Source organism: Amblyomma americanum, chromosome 3 (genome assembly GCF_052857255.1).
Source record: "Amblyomma americanum isolate KBUSLIRL-KWMA chromosome 3, ASM5285725v1, whole genome shotgun sequence".
NCBI classification, from domain to species: domain Eukaryota; kingdom Metazoa; phylum Arthropoda; class Arachnida; order Ixodida; family Ixodidae; genus Amblyomma; species Amblyomma americanum.
In genome coordinates this window covers 133613489-133640518 of record NC_135499.1, presented here as the reverse complement: position 1 = coordinate 133640518, position 27030 = coordinate 133613489, and the positions used below count along the sequence as shown (strand labels likewise).

The window sequence follows — 27030 nt, the reverse complement described above, 5'->3', positions numbered from 1 at the left end:
GATCCTGGCCACGTTCATCCGGCCGGAGACCTCCAGTACGGCGTCCTCCGAAGCTAACGAATAGCTTCGGGGACATTAAACCTCAGGTGCCATATCATACCTCTGCAATGCTTGCTCCCGCGCCTGCCTTGATAGATGACTTGATGCCGTGCACTAGCAACTCTTGGACGCCTCTTGGAACATCTTTTACAGAAATTGCGGGATTTATCCAGTACAAATGGGCACCACTTGCAGAAATTTCTTCAAACGTGATTTGCAATCGCCTCTCAAAAATTACCCCCACCCCCTCCCCCGCAGACAACACGAGGCTTTCCCTTCACTCTCGAAATTTTTTCTGCTCTGAAAGCTACACGCCGTCACCATGCAGCACTGGTAGACGCCCTCGATATCCCAACCTCTAACAGCGCTTCATACTTTCTTTTTTTTTTACTCATGTGTCAACCCAATCACTGCGCGATTAGACCGATGTAGTGCTGCCTCGGACAGATTTTTCATTCGCTCTGCTTTTCAGTGGCGCACGCCGTTCGTGATAGGAAAGTAATCCGCCTAACAGCTTCCCTTGGCCTGTCTAATTTTATAGCTTTGAAGCTGGCAGTGTACCGAGGCCGTGGATTTCAATCAGGCGGATGAGTAGGATTGGATTGGACTGTGGAGTTTAATGTCCCGAATCGACGCACGTGCTGTGATGGACGCTCTAGTGGAAGACACCGGAATAAGTTAAGCCACCTGAGGTTCTTTAAGGTGCGCTGACATCGCACCGCACACGGATGCCTTTTCCGTTTCGCCTCGATCGAAAGGCGGCCGCCACGGCAGGGATTGAACTGACGTCCTATGGCCCTGTAGCCCAGCACAGGAATCAGAAAGAAATATATTGCCTGTATCGTCGTCAAAGGTAGATGTTTGGTTGAAATGCGTTGCACAAAAGGCGTAGCGCATTCTAGGGCGGCTCGCAGATGGTGGTAGCTGCACTAGGGCCCTGAGGATCCTACGTCATCAGCAATTGCTTTTCTTGGCTGCAAAGCGCGCTATAGGCTTCCCTCGCCGATTTTAGCGTGTAGTGACCCGCAAGATCAGAGCCGTTCACGTGCGGAAGAATAGGAGTGACGCCAGCACACGCCCAGCAGCGCTGGCTCAGTGGTTAGGGCGCTCGGCTACTGATCCTGATTACTCGGGTTCGAACCCGACCGCGGCGTCCGCTTTTCGATAGAGGCGAAACGCTAAAGCGCCCGTGTGCTCTGCGATGTCAGTGCATGTTAAAGATCCCCAGGCGGTCGAAATTATTCTGGAGCCCTCCACTACGGCACCTCTTTCTTCCTTTCTTCTCTTAGTCTCTCTTTATCCCTTCGCTTACGGCGCGGCTCAGGTGTCCGCCGAAATGTGCGACAGACACTGCGCCATTTTCTTTCACCAAAAACCAATTTTCAATTTTTCAGCACGCGCTACACAGAATACTGGGACCTTCGCCTCGGCCGGACGCCGCCGCTCCGTCGACCGTCATGTCGGCGCAAATGCAAGAGATGTGGTCACGGTGATGCAGTCTACCGTGGCCTGCGCATTCTGTCGCCACCTTATTTTTGGACACGTGACCGCTGCTGGTCACGAGGACCGCTACGGGTGCTTTAAGCGCCGCCGCTTCCAGCCGCTTCTCTTTTTCGCCCTGGGCACCGCATTAAACGGCTAATGCTTTATTCATAAGTTCCATTTTGCTCTGTGAAGCTCCTGGCGCTCGCCCGGTCTTCAGCGGCCGTGAAGATTTTCAGGGCGCAGACCGAATGAATGAAAGATGATGAAGACGACGATATCTAAAGCACAGCGGGAGAGGCACACTTGGGCCACTCCAACAGAGGGCAACAGCGGACAACAACAACGCAGGAGGCTGCGGCGATGGTCCCAAGGACATTGTTTTCAATTGCTGCTTTGTCTCTTTGCGTCGTTTAGCTAAGTTAGTTTTGTTTGTTTATGTTTTTGTCAAGTTAATGCAGTACAGTCACTAGCTAGATGCTTTTTATATAGCTGATTCCTGTATATAAACGCTTGTGGTAAATACCTTATTGAAAATATTTGCCTGAGTAGCCTAAAGCATCAAGAAACTAAGCGGCTGTTTTTGCACCTACGCTTGGTTCGTATTTCGTCGGGGTTGAACTTTTTTCTACTGCCTGCCTTCCGAACCAGTCTTGCACGTGTTACAGGAAAGAAGTAATCAGTTACAATCCAACTACTTCATTTCAAATGTAACTGATTTCAGTATTCAGTAACAGGGCCCAAGCGCTAACCAACAGTTGCAAAAATTAAGTAATCGATTAGTAAAGCGCCATTCCCTTCCAGATTTTATTACCATAAAACAAATATACATGCACTACAGAATGAGCCGACGCGGATTCCATGATCTGCTGATTTTTAGCAATTCATAAGCACCTAATGTTCACCGGGAGGTTTTTTTTTCTTTTTCTTATAAGTATTCATCAACATGCTGTCCACGTTTCCATGTCAAAATATCCGGAGCGCCACTAAGAATTCTCTCGGTGTACGGGCTGGAGTGCAGGACGGAGTTGTAATTGCCGGGGTTCGTAGCTGTTCGTGTCCTCAGCGGACAAAGCTCAAGCTCACTAAACATGACATTCTATTGTGCCGTCATGAAGAAATGCAAACCGTGGAACACGGCGCTAGTCAAATGCGGGCATCTCGGGCTTGCATGTCCTAGTGTTTCGTAGTGCATGTCCTAGTGGCCTTGCATATCCTTGAATGTCTTGGTCGGGCTTGCATGACTAGTGTTTGCTACCAAGTACGAGTTCTCGAACTTGTACCCTTCTTACAACTTGTTTTTAGAATCGAAACTAACCGATTACTCCCAATTTATTAGTGAAATAAAAAAATTACTCCTTGCAAAAAGTATTCAATGAACTACAAAATTCGAAGGACATGTAATTTATTACAAATAATCAGTTATTTGTAACGCGTAACGTACAACTCTGATTCGGACGAAAACATTCGGAATATTGGGATAAGTTCGGTTCACGTTCGCCCCCGTCTCCAGCTTCGTGATCGCCGCGGCTTCCGGAGGATATTCGCCTTAAAGTTCTGCAAATGAGAGCTAAAAGGATTTCACGTTTCATGCTTGAACAATGTTGCCGGCGCCTCGGTGCTTGATGCTTCCGCAACTCACCCACATATTCGTCCGCTCTTGCTCTAACGACTGTTTTCATTTGCGAGGTTCGAAAGGTACTTCACGTCTCCTTTAGTACTCTGTCTCCGCGATGGCTCATTCGCTGGAATTTGGCACATATCCAGTTAATGCCTTTTAGGCTTAACCGAGAAGGGATATCATGTTTGTTTTTGGCTGAAAACTGTGCGGAAAACCTTAGAAAATATACCCTTGTATACCTATGTATTTTTTAGATCTGTTTCCGCTCAGCGATCGGTTTTTGTGCGCTGTGGCGTAGTTACTCCAGTAGACGGAACGACCAAAGTCAAGCAGGGTAAGCCCGATTCCTTGAATCGGATCATTCTTCCGGGGCTACGAGCGATACCTTTGTATATTTAGTGCTTCTCACTAATTTGGAGGCATAAGAGGTCGGCGGGATGTTGTCTGACTTCAATATCTGACCACGAAACCGAAAAGCGCTCCAAAAATATACCGCTAAAGCACTCCAAACGAATTCTACATTCTGCTGGAGCACACGGGCGCCTTAGCGTTTTTCCTCCATCAAAACGCTAAGGCGCCCGTGTGCTGTGCTATGTCAGTGCACGTTAAAGATCCCCAGGTGGTCGAAATTATCCCGGAGCCCTCCACTACGGCACCTCTTTCTTCCTTTCTTCTTTCACTCCCTCATTTCCCCTTCCCTTATGGCGCGGTTCAGGTGTCCAATGATATATGAGACAGATACTGCGCCATTTCCTTTCCCCCAAAAAACAATTATTATTATTGGAGTTTTCTCAGATTACCTGCGGCTGGCGCGAATCGACGCACCTTTGTCGAATATGAGACTTACAAGAACTTATGCGTTTGATAACAAAGCTAGATTTTTTTCTGGATAACCGCCGTACATAGCGAAGGCCGCACCACTCGTGGCGGAATTGCATATACTCGGAAAGGGAACCGTACCGCACCGACTGCTCGCCGTACGTATCAGAGCAATCGTGTGAACGTGAATTTATTTTTGTCGAGATATAAGCAAGATCCGTTTCCTGCAATACGAACCTGAAGGCATGTACTGCAACAATTTATTACTAGTTGTAAGTTCAAATGCCCCCCCCCCCCCCCCAAAAAAAAGGCCGCCACCGTCTGAAGGCGCTGAAGTAACGAGCGTTAGCTGTTTGGTTTACTAGAATTGATATGAGTGAGATTAAATGGAGGTTTCGGCCACCCGGCGTTCTCGGAAGTATCCGAGTATGTCTGATCTCTTGGACTTATTTCCCGGATCTTCTTCGGTCACGGCGTAAGATGTCGATGGCTTGGGATCATCAATGTCCTTCTTCACACAGACTGCGATAGTGAACGTATCGGCGAAACGAGCGCATCTGAGAGGAACTCCCGAGGGAGACGGCTCATTACGGATGGATGGACGGAACATAAGAGCGTCACCTTTGAAACGGGTTGGATTGCCGCCATGCTCGGCTACGCGTGCACGCACGCCGCCTAGCGGAGCGATCAACGCCTAGCGCCATCTATCAGAGAAACTGCGATGCACGTCTACCCGTTGTCGAGTTACACCCCCTCAAGATACGTCCCAAACGGAATTTCCTTCGTTTGAGGGATGAAGGTGGCCTGGAATTCGGCTCGCTGTGCGATATGGTAACTCTTCAATTAGTAATTGCATGTATTGTTACGTTTCGCATACGACGCGCGGTATAGCCGGCGCGGATGCAACGGACGCCGGGGCTTCGTTCAAAGTGGCGGTCATTTTGGCCCGTTCAGTGCTGCCGCAACGCCTCCCGCCAAGCGCGTCCAGGCAGGTTTCAATGCCACGTGTCTTCGTGTGTGCGTGTGTGTGTGTGTGCATGTTGGTGCCCACGCTTGTCAAAGCGCGGCAGCCGGGGAGAGGAGCTCCCCAACTGGGAGGCGAAGAGGTCTGACCGGCGCCGGCCCGGCGGACGCGACACGTCACGTCTCAACATGTCCGTGCGTCGCCGTCTCGTGCGCTTCATCCCGAGCCGTTCCTTCTTGCCCTCGACTCCGAGGGTATAAAGGCAGCTGCCCCGGACGCCAAAGAGAGACTTCGATTTCTTCCGTCGAGTAACGTGGTCGCCCTGACCGGCTGCTCTTTTGCGATGCTAGAATAAACAAGTTGTTCGGTTGGCAGTCGACTCATCCTTTGCCAGGACCTTCGGATGTTTCCAGCTGTGCCCCACGCCGCCAGGCCAACGCTACCCTTGGGGCTTGCGACCCATTTGCAACAACTGGTTGCCAGCGGTGAGATCGCGACAACGGAGGCCAGCAGCGAAGATATGCGGTCAACTGTATGCTGAGCAGCACAACGACCATCCGGGAGCAGTGCAACGAGCCCTGTGTGATGACTGGTTGCCTGCAGCGGAACGACTGCGCTGAATTCTTGGCTGCGAGGTTTGGTGAGTGCGGGACTTTCTTCTTCTGAGTTTTTCCAGGCTTTTGTTAGTGTCAGATACAGAGCTGGTAATTGTGTTGTCGTTGCTGCCGGGTTAGTTTGCGGCAAGACAATAGTAGGCAGTAGAGAAAGCAGCATTCGGAGCAGCCATGGATTTGAAGTCGTTGCGCAAACCGAAATTGCTGGAGCTTGCAAGAGAGTTGGGTCTGGATGTCTCAGACAAACTCAGAAAACCAGAACTGCTAAGGGCTATTCTTGAGTTGGAGGCTGAGGATGACGAGCTGTCGGAATGCCTTGAGACCATTGAGGAGAGGGAGCAAAAAGAGAAAGACGAGCGCGAACGTAAAGAGCAAAAAGAGGAGCGCGAACGTAAAGAGCAAAAAGAGAAAGACGAGCGCGAACGTAAAGAGCCAGAAGAGAAAGACGAGCGCGAAAGTAAAGAACAAAAAGATAAAGAGAAAGAAGAGCGCGACCATCAACACGCTTTGGAAATGAAGCGTCTCGAGGTAGAGATGGAACGCACTCGTAATGGAAGTCAGGCACACGGTGCAGGAGAACGAGTATCGTTCAAAATGACTGACCTGATGCGGCCGTTTAAGCTTGGAGAGGACATTGGTTTGTTCCTGGTTAACTTTGAGCGAACGTGCGAGAAGCAGGGGTTCTCTCGGGAAACGTGGCCACAGCGCTTGCTCACTTTGTTACCCGGCGAGGCGGCCGACGTAGTCGCTCGCTTGAAGAGAGAGGAGGCAGAGGATTTCGACCAAGTGAAATCGAGTCTGCTAAAAAAGTACAGGCTGTCAGCGTAGGCGTTCCGTCGGAAGTTTCGGGAAAATGAAAAGGCAGAAGTGAGTCATATACAGAGTTTGCCTACAGGCTTATGTCAAACATGCAGGAGTGGCTCAAAGAAGAGAAAGCGTTTGGTGACCACGAGAAAATTCTGCAGTGTTTCGGGCTAGAACAGTTTTATAGTCGGTTACCTGAGAACGTGCGGTACTGGGTCTTGGATAGGCCAGACGTTAGTACAGTGGCTAAAGCCGCCGAGCTAGCCGAGGAGTTTGTGACGCGTCGGGCTCGCGGAGCCTAGGACGGTCAAAAGGGTGAATTTGGCTCCAAGTCTGAGAGGCCGAAGTTCACACCCATGAGAGCAAGGGGGGACACACGAAGTGCGAATGCGAGTGAAAGCAGTCCGACCGAACGTAAGGAGACGGCGGAAGCCGAAGCCGAACGCAGAAAGCGGTTCGATACGAGGCAAGCGCGCGTGTGTTATACGTGCCAGAAGCCGGGTCCCTTTTCGGCGCAGTGTCCAGAAACAAAAACAAAAGTCGTGTTTTTGTCATTATGCAGCACTGACGAGAACATGAAGCTTCTCGAGCCTTACATGCGAGACTTCCTCGTGAACGGGAAAGAGTGCCGAGTGCTTCGGGATTCCGCAGCTACAATGGATGTAGTTCACCCCTCTTACGTAGAACTCGATATGTTCACGAGCGAGTGCGCATGGATCAAGCAAGCCGTGGAAGCTCATAGCGTGTGTCTGCCCGTAGCAAAAGTGCTTATTGAAGGACCTTTCGGAGCAATTGAGACGGAGGCCGCAGTGTCATCTATGCTGCCCCCCGAGTACCCGTACCTATTTTCGAACAGGTCCGATCACCTCCTGCGCGAGAAGGTGCTTTTGTTTGGTGAGGCTAGCGTTCAGGCCTTAACCAGATCGAGAGTTCGGGAGCTCGCTGCAAAGGCGGTAGTTGCTGCGCCGACGTTGTCTAACAATGAGAAATGGTCGGAGGCGCAGCAAGCTGATATTCAGAGCACGTCCGAACTGAATAAAATTGAGCCTGTAGCGTTGAAGGCCCCAGGTACTGGAGAGAAAATGCCCCACACGGGAAAGTTAGAAGAGCTATCTGCAGATTTGCTCATCGCGCCTACGTCAGATGGACTTAATAGGTTGCTAAAAGTCAGCCGGTCGGCTTTGATAGCCGAGCAAAAAAAGGATGGCAGCCTAGAAAACATGCGCTGCAATGTCAAGGAAGGTATCGCCAAGAAAAATGCTCGTTTTGTGGAAAGAGGTGGGGTCCTGTACCGGAAGTATCTAGACCGCAGAGGAGTGGAGTTCGATCAGCTGATCGTGCCTCAGTGCTACCGTCAGGATCTGTTGCGCTTGTCGCATGGCGGTTCGTGGTCCGGACACCTAGGATTTAAGAAGACCAAGGACCGTCTCTTGCAGGAGTACTATTGGCCAGGGTGTTTTCGTGACGCAGAACACTTTGTGAGGACATGTGACACCTTTCAGCGGGTTGGCAAACCAGGGGACAAATCGAGGGCGCCGTTAAGTTGGTACCTATCATTACGGAGCCTTTTAGACGGCTCGTTATGGATAAAGTGGGACCTCTGCCGGTAACAGCCACGGGGTACAGACACATTTTGACTGTGATCTGCCCATCGACAAAGTTCCCTGAAGCAGTGCCGCTTAAAGAACTCAGCTCAGTTGAGATAGTCAATGCACTACTGTCCATATTTGCGCGAGTTGGTTTCCGTGCGGAAATCCAGTCAGATCAGGGCACAGTGTTTACTAGCGCTTTGACGACAGCCTTTCTCGAAAGGTGTGGGGTAAAGCTGTTACACAGCTCAGTGTACCACCCACAGTCGAATTCCGTTGAGAAGCCCCACTCCGTCATGAAGCGCGTGTTGAGAGCATTGTGTTTTGAACAACAAAGTGATTGGGAGCTGTGTATGCCTGGGGTGATGTTTGCATTACGGACCGCGCCGCATGCGGCTACGGGGTTTTCGCCAGCTGAGCTGGTGTACGGTCGCTCGCTGCGGTCTCCGCTTCGCATGCTTCGAGACTCGTGGGAAGGCAGGGGCGACGACTCAGTCGTGGTCGAGTACGTGCTTAGGCTCCTCGAACGCTTAAGAAGGGCACAGGAGTTGTCAGGTGAAGCAATGGCAAAGGCCCAGCAGAGGGCCAAGGTTTATTATGATCGGACAGCCAGGGCCCGTCGTTTTGAGGTGGGCGATGTGGTAATGATATTGTGCACACCGCTAAAAAACATACTCGACGTGCAGTGGGAGGGCCCAGCACGGATTGTTCAAAAACTGTCGGACGTTAACTACGTGGTGAGTCTGCCAGGAAAACGGAAAGCATAGCAAGTTTACCACTGTAATCTGCTCAAACCCTATAGACAACGGGAAGCAGTGGTGTGTATGATGGTAAACGTTCCCGAAGAGCTTCCGGTCGAGCTTCCGGGACTAGGCTCAGTGACGAACAGGGAAGACACTGATCAGGTCATTAGTGACTTAATCATTAAAGCACCGCTGTCGCCTGAGCAGAAAACCGAACTACACCAGCTCTTACAAGAGTTTCAAGGTCAGTTCTCTGAGAGGCCTGGTAGGACTTCTGTCCTTACTCATGAAATAGAACTTACCTCCCCAGAGCCAGTGCGATCCAAGGCGTACCGGGTGTCACCCCGCCAGCGCGATATTATGGAGGCTGAGGTAAAGAAAATGCTACCGCTCGGTGTTATTGAGGCGCGTGAGAGTGATTATACCTCCCCTTTGATTTTAGTTGAGGTACCGGGCAAGGAACCTCGTCCTTGCGTCGACTACCGCAGGCTTAATTCCATCACTAAGGATCAAATTTATCCGATCCCTAACATCGAGGAGCGCCTTGAGAAAGTTAGTAGCGCTCAGTTTATTTCCACCCTAGATCTTGTCAGGGGTTATTGGCAGGTTCCACTTAGAGAAGAGGCTAGTAGGTATGCGGCGTTCATTTCACCAATGGGAACATTCCGTCCTAAAGTTTTGAGTTTTGGTTTGAAGAACGCGCCATACTGCTTTTCAAGCCTCATGGACAAAGTGTTGCGGGGACAGGTAGAATTCGCTTTACCGTATTTAGACGACGTAGCGATATTCTCCGCATCCTGGTCTGAGCATATGGCACACTTGCGGGCAGTGCTAACCCGCCTGCGCGAAGCGGGCTTGACAGTCAAGGCTCCCAAGTGCCAATTAGCACAGGCCGAGGTTGTCTACCTCGGTCACGTGATTGGACAGGGTCGTCGCCGCCCCTCTGAAATAAAGGTGGCCGCTGTGCGAGACTTCCCGCAACCGCGCACGAAGACCGATATTCGGTCGTTCTTAGGTGTCGCCGGCTACTATCACAGGTACATCCCCAGGTACCTCGATATCGCGGCTCCCCTGACGGATGCTCTAAGAAAAACAGAGCCCCAAACAGTCGTCTGGGGCGAGACAAAGGAAAGAGCTTTTAGCGCCCTAAAGAGCGCCCTAACAAGCCAGCCTGTGCTACGATCGCCGGACTACACAAAAGGGTTCGTTGTTCAGTGCGATGCTAGTGAGCGAGGCATGGGCGTTGTACTGTGCCAACGGGAAAATGGAGAAGTAAAACACCCCGTCCTGTATGCTAGTCGTAAGCTGACCTGTCGTGAGCAGGCGTACAGCGCCACCGAGAAAGAGTGTGCGTGTCTCGTGTGGGCCGTTCAGAAATTGTCATCCTACCTAGCCGGCTCGAGGTTTATCATTGAGACGGATCACTTCCCTCTCTAATGGCTGCAGACCATCTCTCCCAAAAATGGCCGCCTCCTGCGCTGGAGCCTCGCTTTGCAACAATATTCCTTTGAGGTGCGTTACAAAAACGGGAGTCTCAACGGTAACGCCGATGGCTTAAGTCGAGGCCCCTAACGTAGGAATCCGCCTCAAAGTTGTTTGTTACTGATGTTTTCTTCCTGAGGCAGGATTTTTAACATATTGTTTTTGTTTAGTGTTTCAAAGTGATGACGTGCTTTCTAGTGCAATTTTCCCATTTGTGGACGCGTTCTGAGTGCTGCTTGACTACTGTAAGGAACTAGGCAGTAGTATAAAAGGGGAAGGAGCCTGGCAGAGCTTAGTGAGTGTTGTCTCGTGCTTGCTGACTGAGCGGTTGCGTTTCGGCGTAGTTCTAACGCTTGCTGGGAACGAGAACAAAAATGGCAACTCTCCCGAAGTCACTTTGCAGTGTCCTGTGTGAACCCGAACCTGAGAACGAGGCCTTCTCTGTGCGCTGCGCTCAAGCAACGCCGAGGGACGACCGATTTCGATTACGAGCATCATTGAGCGACATCCCTCCGGACAGCGGATGCAGTCCCCTGACCATCGGGATCTCCTTCTCCCGGCGGGGCGGTCTGTTACGTTTCGCCTACGACGCGCGGTATAGCCGGCGCGGATGCAACGGACGCCGGGGCTTCGTTCAAAGTGGCGGTCATTTTGGCCCGTTCAGTGCTGCCGCAACGCCTCCCGCCAAGCGTGTCCAGGCAGGTTTCAATGCCACCTGTCTTCGTGTGTGCGTGTGTGTGTGTGTGTGCATGTTGGTGCCCACGCTTGTCAAAGCGCGGCAGCCGGGGAGAGGAGCTCCCCAACTGGGAGGCGAGGAGGTCTGACCGGCGCCGGCCCGGCGGACGCGACACGTCACCTCTCAACATGTCCGTGCGTCGCCGTCTCGTGCGCTTCATCCCGAGCCGTTCCTTCTTGCCGTCGACTCCGAGGGTATAAAGGCAGCTGCCCCGGACGCCAAAGAGAGACTTCGATTTCTTCCGTCGAGTAACGTGGTCGCCCTGACCGGCTGCTCTTTTGCGATGCTAGAATAAACAAGTTGTTCTGTTGGCAGTCGACTCATCCTTTGCCAGGACCTTCGGATGTTTCCAGCTGTGCCCCAGGCCTCCAGGCCAACGCTACCCTTGGGGCTTGCGACCCATTTGCAACAGTATACAATGTTTACCTATTATTTAATTGTGGTTTTATTTACATACCATAACCCATAGAGTTATAATTGCCTACCAAACTCGGTATACAAGTGTCCCCGGACTATATATAGTTGTCGGACTATATATAGCGGAACGAATATATATATATATATATATATAAATATATATTAATGCGATAATTTTTCCACCTGTTATAGGATATTTCTTGTGGGGTGAGAGGGGAAAGGGTTGGGAGGGCGCAACCAACTTTAATGGCTGCCATCTTAGATTCAAGAAACCTAAACTATGCCGCCATTTCGTCCCCTGACGTCATACTCACATAGTTCCACCTGTATCCACCATATTGGACCATGACGTCATCATTGGCATGCGGAAAGGGGTTGCTTACGCATTGAGACTTGTAGACGGCACTACAGGTCTTAATGCGAGATGCGCTGTTTCTTGTTGATGCCACAGATGGTGCTGTGATCTCAGGGGGGTAGCAGACCCCACGAAATATCGAAACGTGATGAGTAAGAGCTAACGCTCTTAAAACGCATCGTAAATATTATATTTGCTCTTTGTGCAGCCGGAAACCGGACCGGGAGCGCACAGTTTGATTACATTTCAGTTTAGTACCTGACTTTCTATTCCCATCTGTTTGTTCATTATTTCAGAAAATTGTTTGAAGCAATCGTATGAGTCATAAGTCTTGAAACGTTCTCTGCCCCTCGCGTTTCTGTCGGTAAGCAAATCCGTTGGTTACTAGGTATCGCTGTATGGAAGAAAAAGAAAGAGAGAAAGAAGGAAAGAAGGAAAGGGGGAAAGAAGGAAAAAGAAAGAAAGAAAGAGAGAGAGAGAAGGAACGAAGAAAGAAAGATGGAAGGTACAAAGAGAGAGAAGGAAGGAAGGAAGAAAGAGAGAGAAGGAAAGAATGGGAACACGCACACGCCGACCAACACTAACATGAGGAGCATACTATACCAGAGTCCTTCAATACAGTTTGTGGTCATGAAACTCTATGGGAGAGCTTGGTACGCTGCCAAAAGCGGCCGCACGGCAGCGCTGGCGTCAATCGAGGAGTGTCTTCGTGGCGCTGACGGCAGTCCGGGCCACGCGTTCCGTAATTCGTGTGAAGTCTGTGGGCGGCTGTACAGCGGCGGACAATTAGGATAACACGTTCCCGAGCAACCCCGCCATGAAGGACCCTAACAGCGAATGGCAGTGAGCCTCAGTGTCAACTCAGATTGCTCGCAAGTGTCAGTGCGTCATATAGCTTGAAATGCTTATACAAGGCACTGGCAGCAAAGACACAATGACAGCTTTCTATCTTTTTTTCATATGCTGCACAGAGTAGATATTCCAGTTTGGATTTAGCTGTAAAGCAGTTGCGCTATACCGAGCTGCACACCAACTTAAATTGCAGCTTTGCGACTGTAGGTGCCAGATGCTCAGCACGTCGCGGTAAAAAGTCGGGTCACTAAAAGCTGGTGTGGAGATGTTTCTTTTTTCGTTTTGCTCTTCGTAGTATATGTGAATAAATTGTTCATCATGTACTACAAGACGTTCAGTTTTTTTTTTCATTTTGTGCATGCGCACCGGCGAAGGCGTCGACGGGTTAGCTGGGAAAATATTTTTCTTTGTTATGCCTACTTGAGCACACCGGAATCGGGGCAGCTAGCTGCGCCTTGTCTTACCATTATCAGTTTACAAATAGGAGCGCCCTTCAGGAAAAAATGGCGAAGCTACGCCCGCCGAAATACGAACAAGCGAAAGTACCCACTTCTACGCAAGTATTGCGAGGGAAATCGAATGCACGATGCTTCTGAAGGTTGAACGCCATGATACAGCGCATAGCAACAGCCAGGGCGACGTTTTGACGTGTTCCTCGGATAAAGCCGCAAAGCCTTAGTGACGAATTCAATTCTTCATTGAAATAGCACGCTTGGTATTGCTACACGTACCGCTGCATGCTGAAACGTATATGCTGGTAAATGTGCAGCCATATAACGAAGCCAGGCAAGCGAGGCAAGCGCGGCATAAATCGAACGAATCCCGACTTCTAACGCTGCCTTTGCCATATCACGCACTGCGTTACGGTCACGTGTATATTGTAAGTTAATGAGCACACCGCACGTTGAAAGATGTTTCCCTGTCCCATTTATCATGATAGGCCTCCACGCGGCAGCCCGATGGTCGCAGGTAGAGAACCGGCCGTGGCACTTTTTCTATACACTCTAAAGACGAATACGGCATTATGGGAATAAAAATAGAGAAAATTTGCCTCTCACGCATTTCCTTTTATAAAATGGGAGTGCGCTGGAGGACAGCTTACTCTCTATTTTACTCTTTTCTGTTCAGAGTGTAAGCGCCAAGTGTGCTAGGATTACGGAACTGTAGCAGATTCTGGATCTCCCTTTCAGTTCAGAATAAAATAAAAAAATACTAAATAACAACCTGGGCGCGGATGCAGGTTTTTCTGGCGCAACCACACCACAAACCGCCGACACGCTCTACCACTCGCTGCACCTCGATCGACGGTGGCGCCTCTAGCGGCCTCTTTTCTCCGCAAACCAAACTTCGGCAGCAGTTTCATGAGCGTTAGAAGTATTGAAGGACTCTGGTACTACTAAGCCTTTGCGATAGTCGTGGTATCGTAAACGCTGCCGCCTGTTAAAGCGCGCGCTGTTCGCGATGAGCAAGAAGTGATTGAGGGCTTGCATTTGCATCCACTCACCATCTGCTTTTCCAGCACGATAGTCCTCTATATCCTTGAAGTGCGGCAGCACATCGTTGTACGCCCATCCCTTGGCGCCATACTTTCGGGCCCAGCGATCGAAATCGTGCTTGTTTCCGCGCACGTAGAGCATGTAGTTCAACACGCTGCATCCACCAAGAACTTTACCTCGTGGCAGCGTGACTCTCTGTACGTAGAAGGACAGAGTGCGAAAGCGTCTCATATACTCTTAAAGAAAAGGCACAAACACTTCCACTCCAAAGAGATGCCTTAAAGTAATAGCGGCCACATATGAGAATAGAAAACACCAGAAAAAAATTTTGGCGCCAAATCGGACAACACACAGCCAGAGAGACTGGACAGGTGCTGTGTGTTGTCCGATTTGGCGCCAAAACTTTTTTTCTGTTGACATGTACATGTAAAGTCGCATCGCAACTGAGACAGGACGAAGGTCTATCTCAACATCTGCCTACTCCCTTCATCCGGTCTCAGTTGCGCTGTGCCTTTACCTCACATTGCTCGAACAAAATTTCTTAAACTCGCATTTCTATGCCCTGCTCTTTCTCTGTTGTATTAGAGAGGAAAAATATGAGAACGTTTAAAATTCGCAGAACCCAAACCTGTATGAGACGCTGAAGCGACGTAATTAAGTCGGCATCACATTTTCGCGCGAGTGACATCTTTTCTCGCAGAAGTACTGCGACAATAGATCGTCTTTGCCCTCAGTAGTCTTTGGCCAGCATTCTGTTTCTCATCCAAGGTATGTCTCAGTTAAGAATCTTAATCATCAAAGGCACTGTGGGTGAAAAGGTGTTGTATAATGGGCCTACTACTCGAGCTTCGGTTAAACTACAGTACTCAGGGATTGAAATAGGACATTCGGAGCGCGTGGCCGTCGCTTCATGGAGCGCCGCCCGTAGACGCTCATGGAACCAAGGTGGTGCATTGTGGTATGGCGCGAGAGGGAGAACATCTACAAAGCAGAATTGTTCCTTCCAGTAGCCAATGAGCCGGCCTGTGGTTTACCACATGCCTGCGTGGCACTGCAAGGCTAGCGCTCCGAATGTCCTATTTCAATCCGTGAGTACTGTACCTTTGCACACCGCTTTCTTAAAGAGCTGCTGTAAAGACAGGTGAAGACGTTACCATTTTTATCTTCCACCTGGTAAAAAAGAAAACGCCGCCACAGGGCGCCGCAAGAGCAGCGGGACATGTAGTCATAGAAAGCAATGAGATACTCGTAGAACTTCATAACTGGTTCAGAAGTGGTAAGCGCTTCTAAAGATGATAGCCTGTTCGGGCTTACCCAGTGCATAGAAATAGCTAAGGCGGAAAACATACTTCCGCATTTAGCTTTCTTGGACATACGTGGTGCGTGCTACAACATGAATAGGGAATTCCTCTGGGACATGCTGAAAGATGAAGGTATCGGTCATGAGATAATTGATTTCCTAAATGAAATAAGTCCAAAAAATAAAGATGAAATGACATGAGAAGGGAAGAGAAGTACAAAATCTGTTGAAGTACACAAAGTATTAAGGCAGCGCGTCCTCTCTCAGTGCTGCTGCCCATGCATTATGTGATAATATGGAAAGAAGGCTGCAGGAAAGTAATCTAGGTTGTAATATATTTTACAGAAAGGACGGAAAAGTCGTAAAACAGCTGCTCTACGATTTAATGTACGCGGACGACATTGTACTTTAGCTGTTAGCTAGGAATATTTGCTCAAGGTGGGGTCAAAGACACGTTTCCCAAGCATTTCACCAACGAAATAAGCAAACGAAAATACCTTGTGCCACGGCGCTCTTTGGCCGCAGATGTCCTTGCGACATTAAAATTCACTATTATCGTCAGCTAGGAATATTTGCTGACTCTGTTTAACTCTTGTAGAGACAAAGGAGACGCTCTAGGCTTCATATTTAGCGCAATTAAGTCAGATCTCACGATTTTCAGCGATTCCACTGATTAGGAAATTACAATGCAAGCCCATGAATTAGCCAGAACGGCAGAATACACATATCTCGGAGTATGTATACATGGAAAAGCACGAACAGGCTGTTAGGGTGAAAGGGTGAAGAGATGCCGTGATAATGAAACATAGGGCATTATGGGATTACATCAACTATGAAGTACTGGCAGGTATTTGGAAAGGAATAATGATGCCAGGGCTTACTTGTCGGAGTGCGGTTTTGTGCCTATAGGGCAGATGTTCAGTCAGGACTAGAAATAAATCAGACGGCTGTTGGAAGTTTACCACCCGGTGCCCACAGCAAACTCACAAACGAGACAGTGCAAGGGGGCCACGCGCTTGGCGTCGTTCGAAGCACGGGAAGCGCAAACTAAAATACATGAAGAATGCGTGAGAAAATTGAACCATAACAGGTTTGCAGCTAATTTGTTTAAATACTGATACAGAAAAGAGCTTTTATTGTATTTAAGGAAAATGGCGAATTTGCAAACCGGTTTATTAAACTGACGACGAAGTGAAATAAATGTGAAGAGAAATAAAAACCGAGCCTGGTGGCACTTGCAACCATCCCGTTCCAAAGGGGGCGCTCCTGTCTTCCCTCCATCCAGCCACGCAACAACGAGTGGTATACACCAAATTTTGGCTGTTGTGGTGGTTGCAAAAGTAAAGACGGGATTATCCTTACAATGGCCTGACGGCAGTTGGTCTTCTGACAGCACATTTTGCTCCCAGAAGTACACATGTAATCCCCGCAAAACGTATCAGTAACAAAGAATGTGGCATCAGCAGAGATGTGGAATGCAGTCAGTGGATAAATAGTATGTGCAGCAAAGATAGGAAAGACAGTGCCGCTTTGTCCGGCAACCTGCACAGCCAGGGAAAACTCTTTCTACCTGAGTGCACGTGCTCTTAAGAGAGAATGGCTGCAACTGCCACGGAATACGGAAAAACAGAACCGCTGCTGTTCGATGCGCAGCTGCCGCCCGCCAACGTAATCTGCTGCTATAAAACTGCTAATGGGGATTCCACACTGCGGTATGCGGGCGAGCAACAATCATAAATTGCCCAATGTTTCTCAACTTTCCTGCGTTTGCCCAATAAATACTATGTCAGTCTCCGTCTGTCGTCAAGGTCACAATGAAAAGTAGCGCTGAAGACTGTTTTCTTTCTATCGTACGAACGCCAGGTTGATAGCTTGTTTGACGCACACATCTCATTTCGCCTCTGCCGCATAGTTTTCATGCCTACTTGCCTCACCCACCGGCTGGGCTGACATGCGTGTGAATTTCTGGTCTCTGGTCCATTTCCTTACTGGAAAACCCGTTGTACCTATTAGAATATTTGCAATCTACGTCTTGTCTGGCATCGCTTTAGCATTCGTATCGACTCACTGGATCCACTACTAGACGCCTTAGATGACCCGTTAATGCACCACGCCGTGCAAGAGAGTAATACCAACACACGAAACAACTTGACATACGCAAACAGAAAGCGTTTAGAAAGGCGTTGTGCAAAAGCACTGTGCAGGAAGTCAAGACAGCACGCTCTAACTTGAGCTCTGTCTTATTGGACATAGTCTAAGGTAAAAGGCGTTCGTCACTTGAATTCTTTCATGCTGACGCACACTAACGTTGACTGTCGCAAGTAACGCTGACTTCGGCGAGCAGAGGCGCGCTTACCTGATTCCGGAACGAGAGACATGCGTTCTTTTGGGGTACGGTCCAGTAATTCCAATCGTCGTGGCCTCCCAGGTTAAACGATGCAAGCAGCGGGATCTGGCGGGAGGCTTCCTCCAGGCCCCCGGCTTCGAGGAGGAGCACAGTGGCTTTCCCGCCAGCTGACAGTCGGTTGGCGACCACACAACCCGTCGAACCACCTCCCACTGCATGGGAAAGACACGCTTATGTGTCTGTGGCAGTTCTTTCTCCACATACAAAATATGGTCAATACCATTGCATCTTTATTGGCAACACACATATTCATGCACTGTGTATATCTCCGTCGAGTACCTCTTCATGCGTCTCTTATGTGTGGCTGGCCGAGATGTCGTCGACACCGTCCACCCATCTGATTCCAACATGTTTGTCTCACCCTTTCTTTGTTACGCTGGAAAAGGAAAGACCCGCATCTTGCTCACATTACCAATTGTGACATCATTGAATTCAGTCACTTTAAAACGGCGCGAAGGAGTTTTAATACTTCTTCGCTGCAATGGGGTCGCGCAGACCACACTGAGCTTTGTGTGGTCTGCTTGTGCCTCGTCTTGTCGTCTTAGAGAAATTCTAAAATGACCGAACTCAAGAACCAACTAGCCCAACTTCACGCCTGGCCTCACTGATATAACGACCAATCAGCGATCCTACCCAACCATTCTGGAGAAAAGCATTTTTAGCGAGAAAACATTTATAAACGCCAGTTTTGCATATAATGTAAGATTTCGCTGCGACAGTCAATATATCCGCAGATAACCCGAAAGCAGTTTTTATTTTTTTCTCTTAACGTTTTTGCTACCATCAAAAGCGTTCCCCAATGGCTTTCTATGGCAGTCTAAACTGTGTGATGCGATTGACGGAAGAACTTTAAAAGATTATGCTGCATATTGGAAGAATGGACCATTACGTTCAATGTTTTTAAAACAGCATCATACAACTTTCCAATCTTCAAAATTTTTGTCTGAGAATGTTGGACACGATTGCGTGGTGTGAGGCCTAATGGTATTGCATTAAAGTTTCAGGGACTGTCAGTCCATTTATTGCTGCCGATTATGCGTTAGCATTGACGCTCGCCCAGTACGGAGCAGCCTCTGCCGCTAACGGATTCAGCCCGCGCGAACGGCGCGATTGATCCAGTCAATCATCCACCCTTTGAGACACACTCCACTCTCTCTATCCAATCCAGCTGTCACACTCTGACAGGCCGTACTCCCTGTACATTCTCCCCACCCCCTCAACTCTGATTAGCGACCGACGCCACTCTCACACCACCCGCCATTCCCATCCTCCCTTGCCTCTCCCTCCCTCACCTTCCCTGAAAGTGCGAGGGCAATTTCTCTCTCTCCAGTTTGCCTCCTGCCTACCGAGACTTCACACGCGAACTGCAACATCAACACCGAACACTTTCTAACGCGATAGCGTTAAAGGTCCCATTCACCAGAAAATCCGGTGTCGGCATTGTCGACGTCGGCGACGTGAGCAAAAATCACGAGCATGACTCTGGCAGGTGGTCTCCAGAGAGCAATCTAGGAGGCAGGTAAGCCACCTTGGTCACGTGACCTTGTGATGTCATCAAAACCTACCCAGCGTGGGAGGGGGCAGTTGAATCGTTACTTTGATTTCTGGACGCATTTAAATACAATAACGGCTCTATCTTATCTCTACTCGCCTGTATGGAGCAGAAACGTGGAGGTTAATGAAAACGGTTCAGCTTGCGTTAAGGACACAAAGCGAGCTATGGAAAGAAAATGATAAGTGTAACGTGAAGACACCGGAAGCGGGACCAATCATCAACTTAGCTGCCACTGTGGTCAGCTTGGTCACAACCCGATGGCAAGGTTGTGATGACATCACAAGCTCACGTGGCGCCCTACCTGCGTTGCTTCTTCGCGAGTTTTTCGCTCACAACGCCTACGACAACAACGACGACGACGCCGGATTTTGTGCACGACAAGAGCATTAACGCTATCGCGTTAATAAGAAAATTAGAAGAGAATACAAAATAAAGAACACTGTCCGCGAATGTGAAGTGGTACGCAAAGAGGATCTCAGTCGGCTAAAGGAACCCATTAACGCTATCACGTGACACGCTTAGGGCGGACCTTAAGTGACCTCGAATTTGGTATTTTTTTTTCTTTCATCTGTTACCTTCTTAATTACAGCACCCACGTAGGTACGCACTGTACGTCATCACTGTGTAGAACACGAAACAGTTGGCTCAAGGTGTAGCATTGGAGGCTTTTGCTTGTTTTTACTGGTATGGCAACTCTGTAACGTCCGCGCTCAGCGGGCAGATGCAATAGCGTTGTGTAGGCCCGAGTATGAGCTGGCAGAACGGTGTCACTTTGGCCTGACATCTGCAACGCCAAAAAAAATGCGCAGCTCCAGACACCGTTTTGATCATTCGGAATGAAATCATATAAGTCCAGCTCTTCGAACCGAGTATTCTAATTCATGTTACACGGCTTTGTACACTTCTGTTCATTAATACATTGTGAGGTTCATTTCACAAGGCAGGGCTCCCTTAATTGTGCAACGCAAATAAAATCTCTGACCTGTCTGACCCTCAAAGGCGAAACTCCGGCAAGAATGCTTTTTTTTACTTTTGTGCAGGAAATTCTGGTGGCCTATGCACCGCAGTTCTGCAGTGTGGTGAATTGGAAACGCTGATCCTTAAGGTAAATTCCTCGTTTTTCGGTACAAAGCAAGCACCTCCTAGACGCATGTCGAGTGTGCACCTCAAAAGGAACTACGCTTTGAAAAAAAAAACCAACGCCGATGATGCTCTTTCAGGCCCAACTAAGTTGCTATCAGCGACATAGAAGCCAGTTATTTGTATCCAAGAGCACTGAGACAACATAACATGCGCCTTCTTTTAGAGCTGGCAAGTTGCGTTTACCCGCGGTTAGTTGCTTGCTATAAAAAGGATGACGTCTTGCAACGATGGAAGCAGCGTAGAAGGTTGGCCCGAAACACTTCGAGCGCCTCTCTTCATGCATTCGTGCCACGGTGGAGGAAACAAATGGCATTATTCCGGGCGCATCATCGCGAATGCCGCAAATGGTTCGCTCTATCCTTGAGCTGCAGCCCATCGGGAGAGGTCAGCGTTTTTATTGTACTTAAATAGCGCCTTCGCAAAACCTGCTCTGCGACGTGTCCTCAACGCCTGTGCAGTCGCACTCATGGCACAAAAGATAATGCCTCTGCTTTCGTTTTCGCGTATGTCTTTTCTGTTTTCGTCATAGATCAATTAGATTTTATAATCACAATTTGTCCAAAATTTAGTTTGTTTGAGGTGATGCATCTCAGAATGTATCTTCTTATCGACTGCAGTATGGGAATTTTATGCTGTAGTTGTTGTTGTTGCCTCAAATACGGTGGCACATACCCACGGTGGGGGATTGGCCAGGGTTTGGTGCAGATCCAAACAGGAAAAAACTCATCCAGGTTTATCTCGAGCGGCTCATAAATATAGAGGAATCTGAGAGTAAAAGGAAATTACCAATTTTGTGAGATCTTGAGGAAATCGGAATGCAGAACGAGGAAAAAAGCAGTGTGGGAGGAATTACTAAATTTCGAAGAATTAACCAGAAAGAAAATAATTTTAGGGGAAAGTAAAGGCATCGAGAAGTTAACAGAAAAATCTCCCGGTTTCAATGATATACTCGTGAAGAAGCTGACACACCTGCCTAATGGCATGCCCTTTGACGGTTGCACCAAAGGAGAAGAGGACGGGAAGAGTAAACGGCAGCCCTAATTGAGCGAGAAGATTTTCCAAAAACTGAATTCTCTGCCGTGCAAACCGCCTGCAGTGGAGGATGAAAGGATCTGTCGTTTCAACTTCCCCGTATGGCCCACATAGATTCGATGGCGTGAACCCAGAACGGCATAAATGTGTCTTTTATCTTATTTCGTTGGGCTTATCGGCCTACGCAGTGGCCGGTGTTTTTGTTTCTTGAAAATCCGAGAACACCATTTATTTCTTGCTTGAGGAACGTGATGTTAGAGTACCTTGTATGCGCACTAAACAATGTGTCCTAGCTGTTACTTCATAACAACTGCGCCCGATGACGCCTCTCGTAGAAAAAGCTTTTCGTTTGGACATTATCCGCACTTCGTCTGTGAACGTGTAGCATCGTTTAAGAAGGAAAGAAGCTCCACTTGGCCTACTCACCTGCGCCATCGCCGTTCTTTGTGATTACGACATCACTGAAGTGCTTATTTGAATTATTTCACATCACATGGCTTCTTTCGCATGTTGAATGATTACATTTCCTTTGAATCATTGAATCATTCGCATCTCGTCGGTCTCAAGAGTTCACTTCTGAACTAACGTTGCCATCCGCATGCCTGCAACTACTTTCACCGAAATTGCAGCCTTCCATCGACATCGCTAAAACTATAATACTGCGTATTCACTATGGTTAGTTTCAAGCTAACTGGTGCACCTGTCACATCGGGCTCGACAACTGCCACAATTTTTCTTCTGAAATATGCTTCTGAAATGTTAAAAATCGTGTTTCTTGTTTGTTTTTTAAGTACAGATGAGAAGAACTCTCAAATTACCCTGCCTTTCATCACAACCCAAGTGTGCTAATGTCGGCCTTTTTCACCGTTAAATTCCTGTTAAGAAAAAATTTCTGGTGTGGACACCACCGCCACGTGCCTGAAAGCGCGACTGAGGTGTCCACTGACCCAGGGAGCCGGTTATGCGCGTCTTCAACTTTTTCATCGTCAATGGCAATATGCCCAATCTATGCCGGCAGTCTATGCTCCGGTGCCGCCTTTCTGCAGTAATGTTGTCAATGCCAGCGCGTATTTCTCTAGCACCTTGTTTCTGCCACAACGTTGTCCATGCCAACGTATGCAGCGCACCTCTCTGTCCCTACCAGCACATAAATCAAAGCGTAAGTATTAGTTTGATAGTATTATTAGTGGATGAAGAAGATAAAGTGCATGCAGAGAGCGTGAGTGTGTTGCATTTTAACACGAGGTGTTTCCGGCCTCCCACACTTTTGATGTTTTGGAAAGTTGGGTCGTGCACGAGTATGGTGGCCCGGTGTCTGGTGGCGCAAGCATAGTTAAATATTTCTTTCCGGCAAGATGTCTATGCAATAAAGAAAAAAACTGAGGCGTTAGCCTAGTTATCTCGCGCAGCGGCCTGCAAAGCTGATCTCTTCGCGGCGCGGCATGTTCGAATCACTCTCGAGGTTAGTTATTTGATTTGATTTATTATTAATTTTCACATGGCACAAACCCACAAACACCGCAAGTGTAAAAATAACCCAAGGCCTTGTTCGCGGTTGACTCATTAGAATAGTGCGTTCGCCCTAAAATCCTTTCCACTCACTCTGCATATATTCATAGCGCAACAATTAAATAGCCTGAAAGTTTGTGTATATTTCTACCACATCAAGTTATAAAGTGCCTGCTTTGGAATTGGAAACGTTTCCTTGCTGCATCGGTGTCCTTCTGAAGACCATTAACTTCTAGGCCTCTGTGAAGGATGAGTTTTGCGAATCTCGGCTCTACTGTATATACGTTGGATCCACATCGTTTCTTTCAGCACTGCCTCCGTACCTTGAAAGAATTTGAAAAACAACTTTACTAAACGTGTACAGCTTGTAGGTGAAAACATTAGAATCTTTGTTCGGCAGTCAGCCAACAAAAATCTACGTCGCCACTTCCAGGGTAGCCGCCGCGGTGGCTGAGTGATTACGGCGCTCGGCTGCCGGCCCGAAAGACGCGGGTTCGATCCCGGCCGCGGCTGTCGAATTTCGATGGAGGCGAAATTCTAGAGGCCCGTGTACTGTGCGATGTCAGTGCACGTTAAAGAACCGCAGGTGGTCGAAATTTTCGGAGGCCTTCACTACGGCGTCTATTATAGCCTGAGTAGCTTTGGGACGTTAAACCCCCATAAACCAAACCAAGCCACTTTCAGGCAGCAGTGTTAAATTTTAAATCCTTCTACAAGCTCCGGAAATTTATGTACCTCATTGTTTTTTGTTTCCCCGAAAATTTCATTCTATGGGGTAGAAAAATGCTGCTTGGAGCAGTTTGACATGTACGTTACCAGCTAAATTTTTACCTAAGAAGAACACTGCAATCAAATCCCGCATCCATATAAGTACGCTATTAGTCTACAATTGTTCACAGGACCACACTGAATTTCAGATTATTTTCAGTTCAGTGGCTGTAATGAATGAAACCTTTTAACAAAAGGATAACCTTAGCTCCCTGACTATTCCCTCACTGCGTTTGTGGTGCCCCGAGCTTATCACGCAGAAAATCCTGAAGCATTCCTGGAGCGCTTTAAATTCGCCCCACTCCCTTGGCCAATAAGTTTTCTGCTGAAGATAATTGTCTTCCCCGCCTCGTCTTTTTGTTTTGTTATCCTGCGAATGAAGTTTTAAATATAATGCACAATGCACGTGAGGTCACGAGGTCTAAGAGTTTCTTGTAAATTCACCCCTGAAGTGTAATGACCGTCCAAAAAGCATCAACACATTTCCGCGACCAAAACAAATACCGTGGCCTCTCACCGATTATGTAGTCGTACTGCTCCCGTAGCTGCTCCAGCTCGTAGTCCCTGAGCACGGGCAGGTCAGTGAAGGGCACGTGCACCAACATGTTCATTAGCGCCAGGAGCAGGGCCAGCGCACTTTGGGGCGCCGCGCCATCCATAGCGTTCAGGTATCCGCTCCTCTCACACCCACTGCCAGCGGCTGAATAAGCGCCGCTCACGTAATGCTACGACTGTCACAACTGCCCCATGCTTTCTCTTAATGATGAAAAAGGAAGAGGAGTAGGAGCAGTCGTCGCTCAAGCTACAAAACCGGTTTGGAGCACTGCAGGTGCGCCGATAACATGCGCGTTATTCACCAACTGCAGCAGATACACTGCTCTACAGAGTCACTGGAATGTTTCGCCATATACAATGTGGCCCGGTGAACTCGGTGAATATCTAAACCTCACCTTTTACTCGGCTAACATGTTGTCAGTCAGCCGCGGCGTATCCTGTTCAAGTTCAAAAGCTGCCTGAATGTGATGGCCGCAGTTGTAATAAGTACGACAGTGGCTGGGTTCATTAGACCGTACATAATGTTAGTCTCGTCCAGCAGATCTTCAGATCGGCCTAATGAAGCTGCAGCAGTTTCCACTGAGCCTGTTTTATTGTAAGCAGCACAGTGTTCGGGCATAGTTGTCATGCGTGACAACGTTATTATATTTTTTTCTGTACATTCCGCCCTTGCAATAAAAGCTTTATTCACTCATTCATTCATTCTTTCATTGACCTGTGTTGTCCGCTAAAACATCTTGTTGCGCCACGAAGCCTCCGCTGAACACTTTAATTTCATCAAATTGCTCGACAACCATAATTCCAATGACCGCCCTGAAGCAGCTTCGCAGGGAACGATCATTAGGAACGGCTCATTGATTTTTATCGTTTGTCACCAAAGTTTTATGCCCCCACGATTTCTCTCATACGTTACTTGTACTTCATGAATCATCTGGGGCCATATTTTGCAAACTGTCCATTTTCCTTTGTCCGTTTCGTGTCCATTCGGTCTTCTGTCAGTATTCACTCATATATCCCCGCGACATTCAAGCGTCTGGGGCAAGGGACCCGGCCATTGGGTTACTGGCGACCAGACCTTACCGCTGGCTGAAATTAGATCCGATATGCTCTCAATAGTGAGGTGTGTCGCAGCGCTCTGTCAACAGCAGGCGACCGGGCCTCGAAACGGACAACGGGAAATGGACAGCTTATAGAATGAGGTCCCTGGTGTCATTAACATTATCGATTCTCTTAAACTAATTTCCCCTTGAAACGACTCCATCTATTCAGGTATCACGTGGTTCGGGCCGCCACACGAACACCGACGCGGACGGCAAACGCCACACTGAAGGTTCACTCATGCTGTTTATTGGGAGGTCTTGAGCTCGCAGGCAGAAAAAGCAACTACGCAGCCGCGACGGCAGGCATTCGGCTGGGAGGTTATCGGGTAATGAATCTTCGTAGCTCTCGCTAGCGCTCATTTCAAAGATGGCGGCCAACTTCTGAGATAAACCGCCTACGACAACCTCGAAACATCTTGGAAGCACAAAGTGATACGGCCGCGTGCTGGCGTCCTTTAACATGATACACGAAAAAAACAAACGTTACAAAGCTTCGAGGCACTACGTTCTTGCAGAACGTTTGCGGTCATTGTTTTATTACACTAACTAAACATCGTAAACAATCGTTTGACGCATATTTTTCTCGCTCTAACTTTTAAGTGCCTTTTAAAGAGGACGGATGTCACCATGTTTGTCTCCAATGCATTCGCTTCAACGATGGCGTATATATGTAAGATCCAACAACTGGAAACTCCGATGGGTCACCACGTTCATCATTCACTTAAGCACAATCTTCTGATGACCTTACACAAAAACACAGCTTAAAAATTTAGTATGCGATTCGCATCTGCTGTCATTTTACGTCCTTGCGTCGCCCATTGAAAACTGCGCTTAGGCTGCGTCACGATTCTTGACTCAAACTGGCGAATACTCTGACATGGTAAAATGTGGGCCCTGCTGCGCTCTCGGCCGCCAAGACAGCACATCGCACCCTGTGTGCGTGTGCTTGTGTGTGTGTGTGTGTGTGTGTGTGTGTGTGTGTGTGTGTGTGTGTGTGTGTGTGTGTGTGTGTGTGTGTGTGTGTGTGTGTGTGTGTGTGTGTGTGTGTGTGTGTGTGTGTGTGTGTGTGTGTGTGTGTGTGTGTGTGTGTGTGTGTGTGTGTGTGTGTGTGTGTGTGTGTGTGTGTGTGTGTGTGTGTGTGTGTGTGTGTGTGTGTGTGTGTGTGTGTGTGTGTGTGTGTGTGTGTGTGTGTGTGTGTGTGTGTGTGTGTGTGTGTGTGTGTGTGTGTGTGTGTGTGTGTGTGTGTGTGTGTGTGTGTGTGTGTGTGTGTGTGTGTGTGTGTGTGTGTGTGTGTGTGTGTGTGTGTGTGTGTGTGTGTGTGTGTGTGTGTGTGTGTGTGTGTGTGTGTGTGTGTGTGTGTGTGTGTGTGTGTGTGTGTGTGTGTGTGTGTGTGTGTGTGTGTGTGTGTGTGTGTGTGTGTGTGTGTGTGTGTGTGTGTGTGTGTGTGTGTGTGTGTGTGTGTGTGTGTGTGTGTGTGTGTGTGTGTGTGTGTGTGTGTGTGTGTGTGTGTGTGTGTGTGTGTGTGTGTGTGTGTGTGTGTGTGTGTGTGTGTGTGTGTGTGTGTGTGTGTGTGTGTGTGTGTGTGTGTGTGTGTGTGTGTGTGTGTGTGTGTGTGTGTGTGTGTGTGTGTGTGTGTGTGTGTGTGTGT

General features: G+C 48.5%; 1 protein-coding gene across 1 annotated transcript in view; it reads right to left on the bottom strand.

Annotated features, from left to right (window-relative positions):
- LOC144124133 (glucose dehydrogenase [FAD, quinone]-like) overlaps nucleotides 1-24386 on the bottom strand; it is a 36626-nt gene extending 12240 nt beyond the window's left edge. Inside the window, exons 1-3 of the mRNA XM_077656795.1 lie at nucleotides 24245-24386; nucleotides 17670-17872; nucleotides 14022-14208 (exon numbers count right to left, since the gene is read on the bottom strand). Coding sequence (XP_077512921.1) covers nucleotides 14022-14208; nucleotides 17670-17872; nucleotides 24245-24386 — 532 coding nt within the window. The remainder of the gene's footprint in view (nucleotides 1-14021; nucleotides 14209-17669; nucleotides 17873-24244) is intronic.
- Between the last annotated feature and the right edge of the window lie 2644 nt (nucleotides 24387-27030).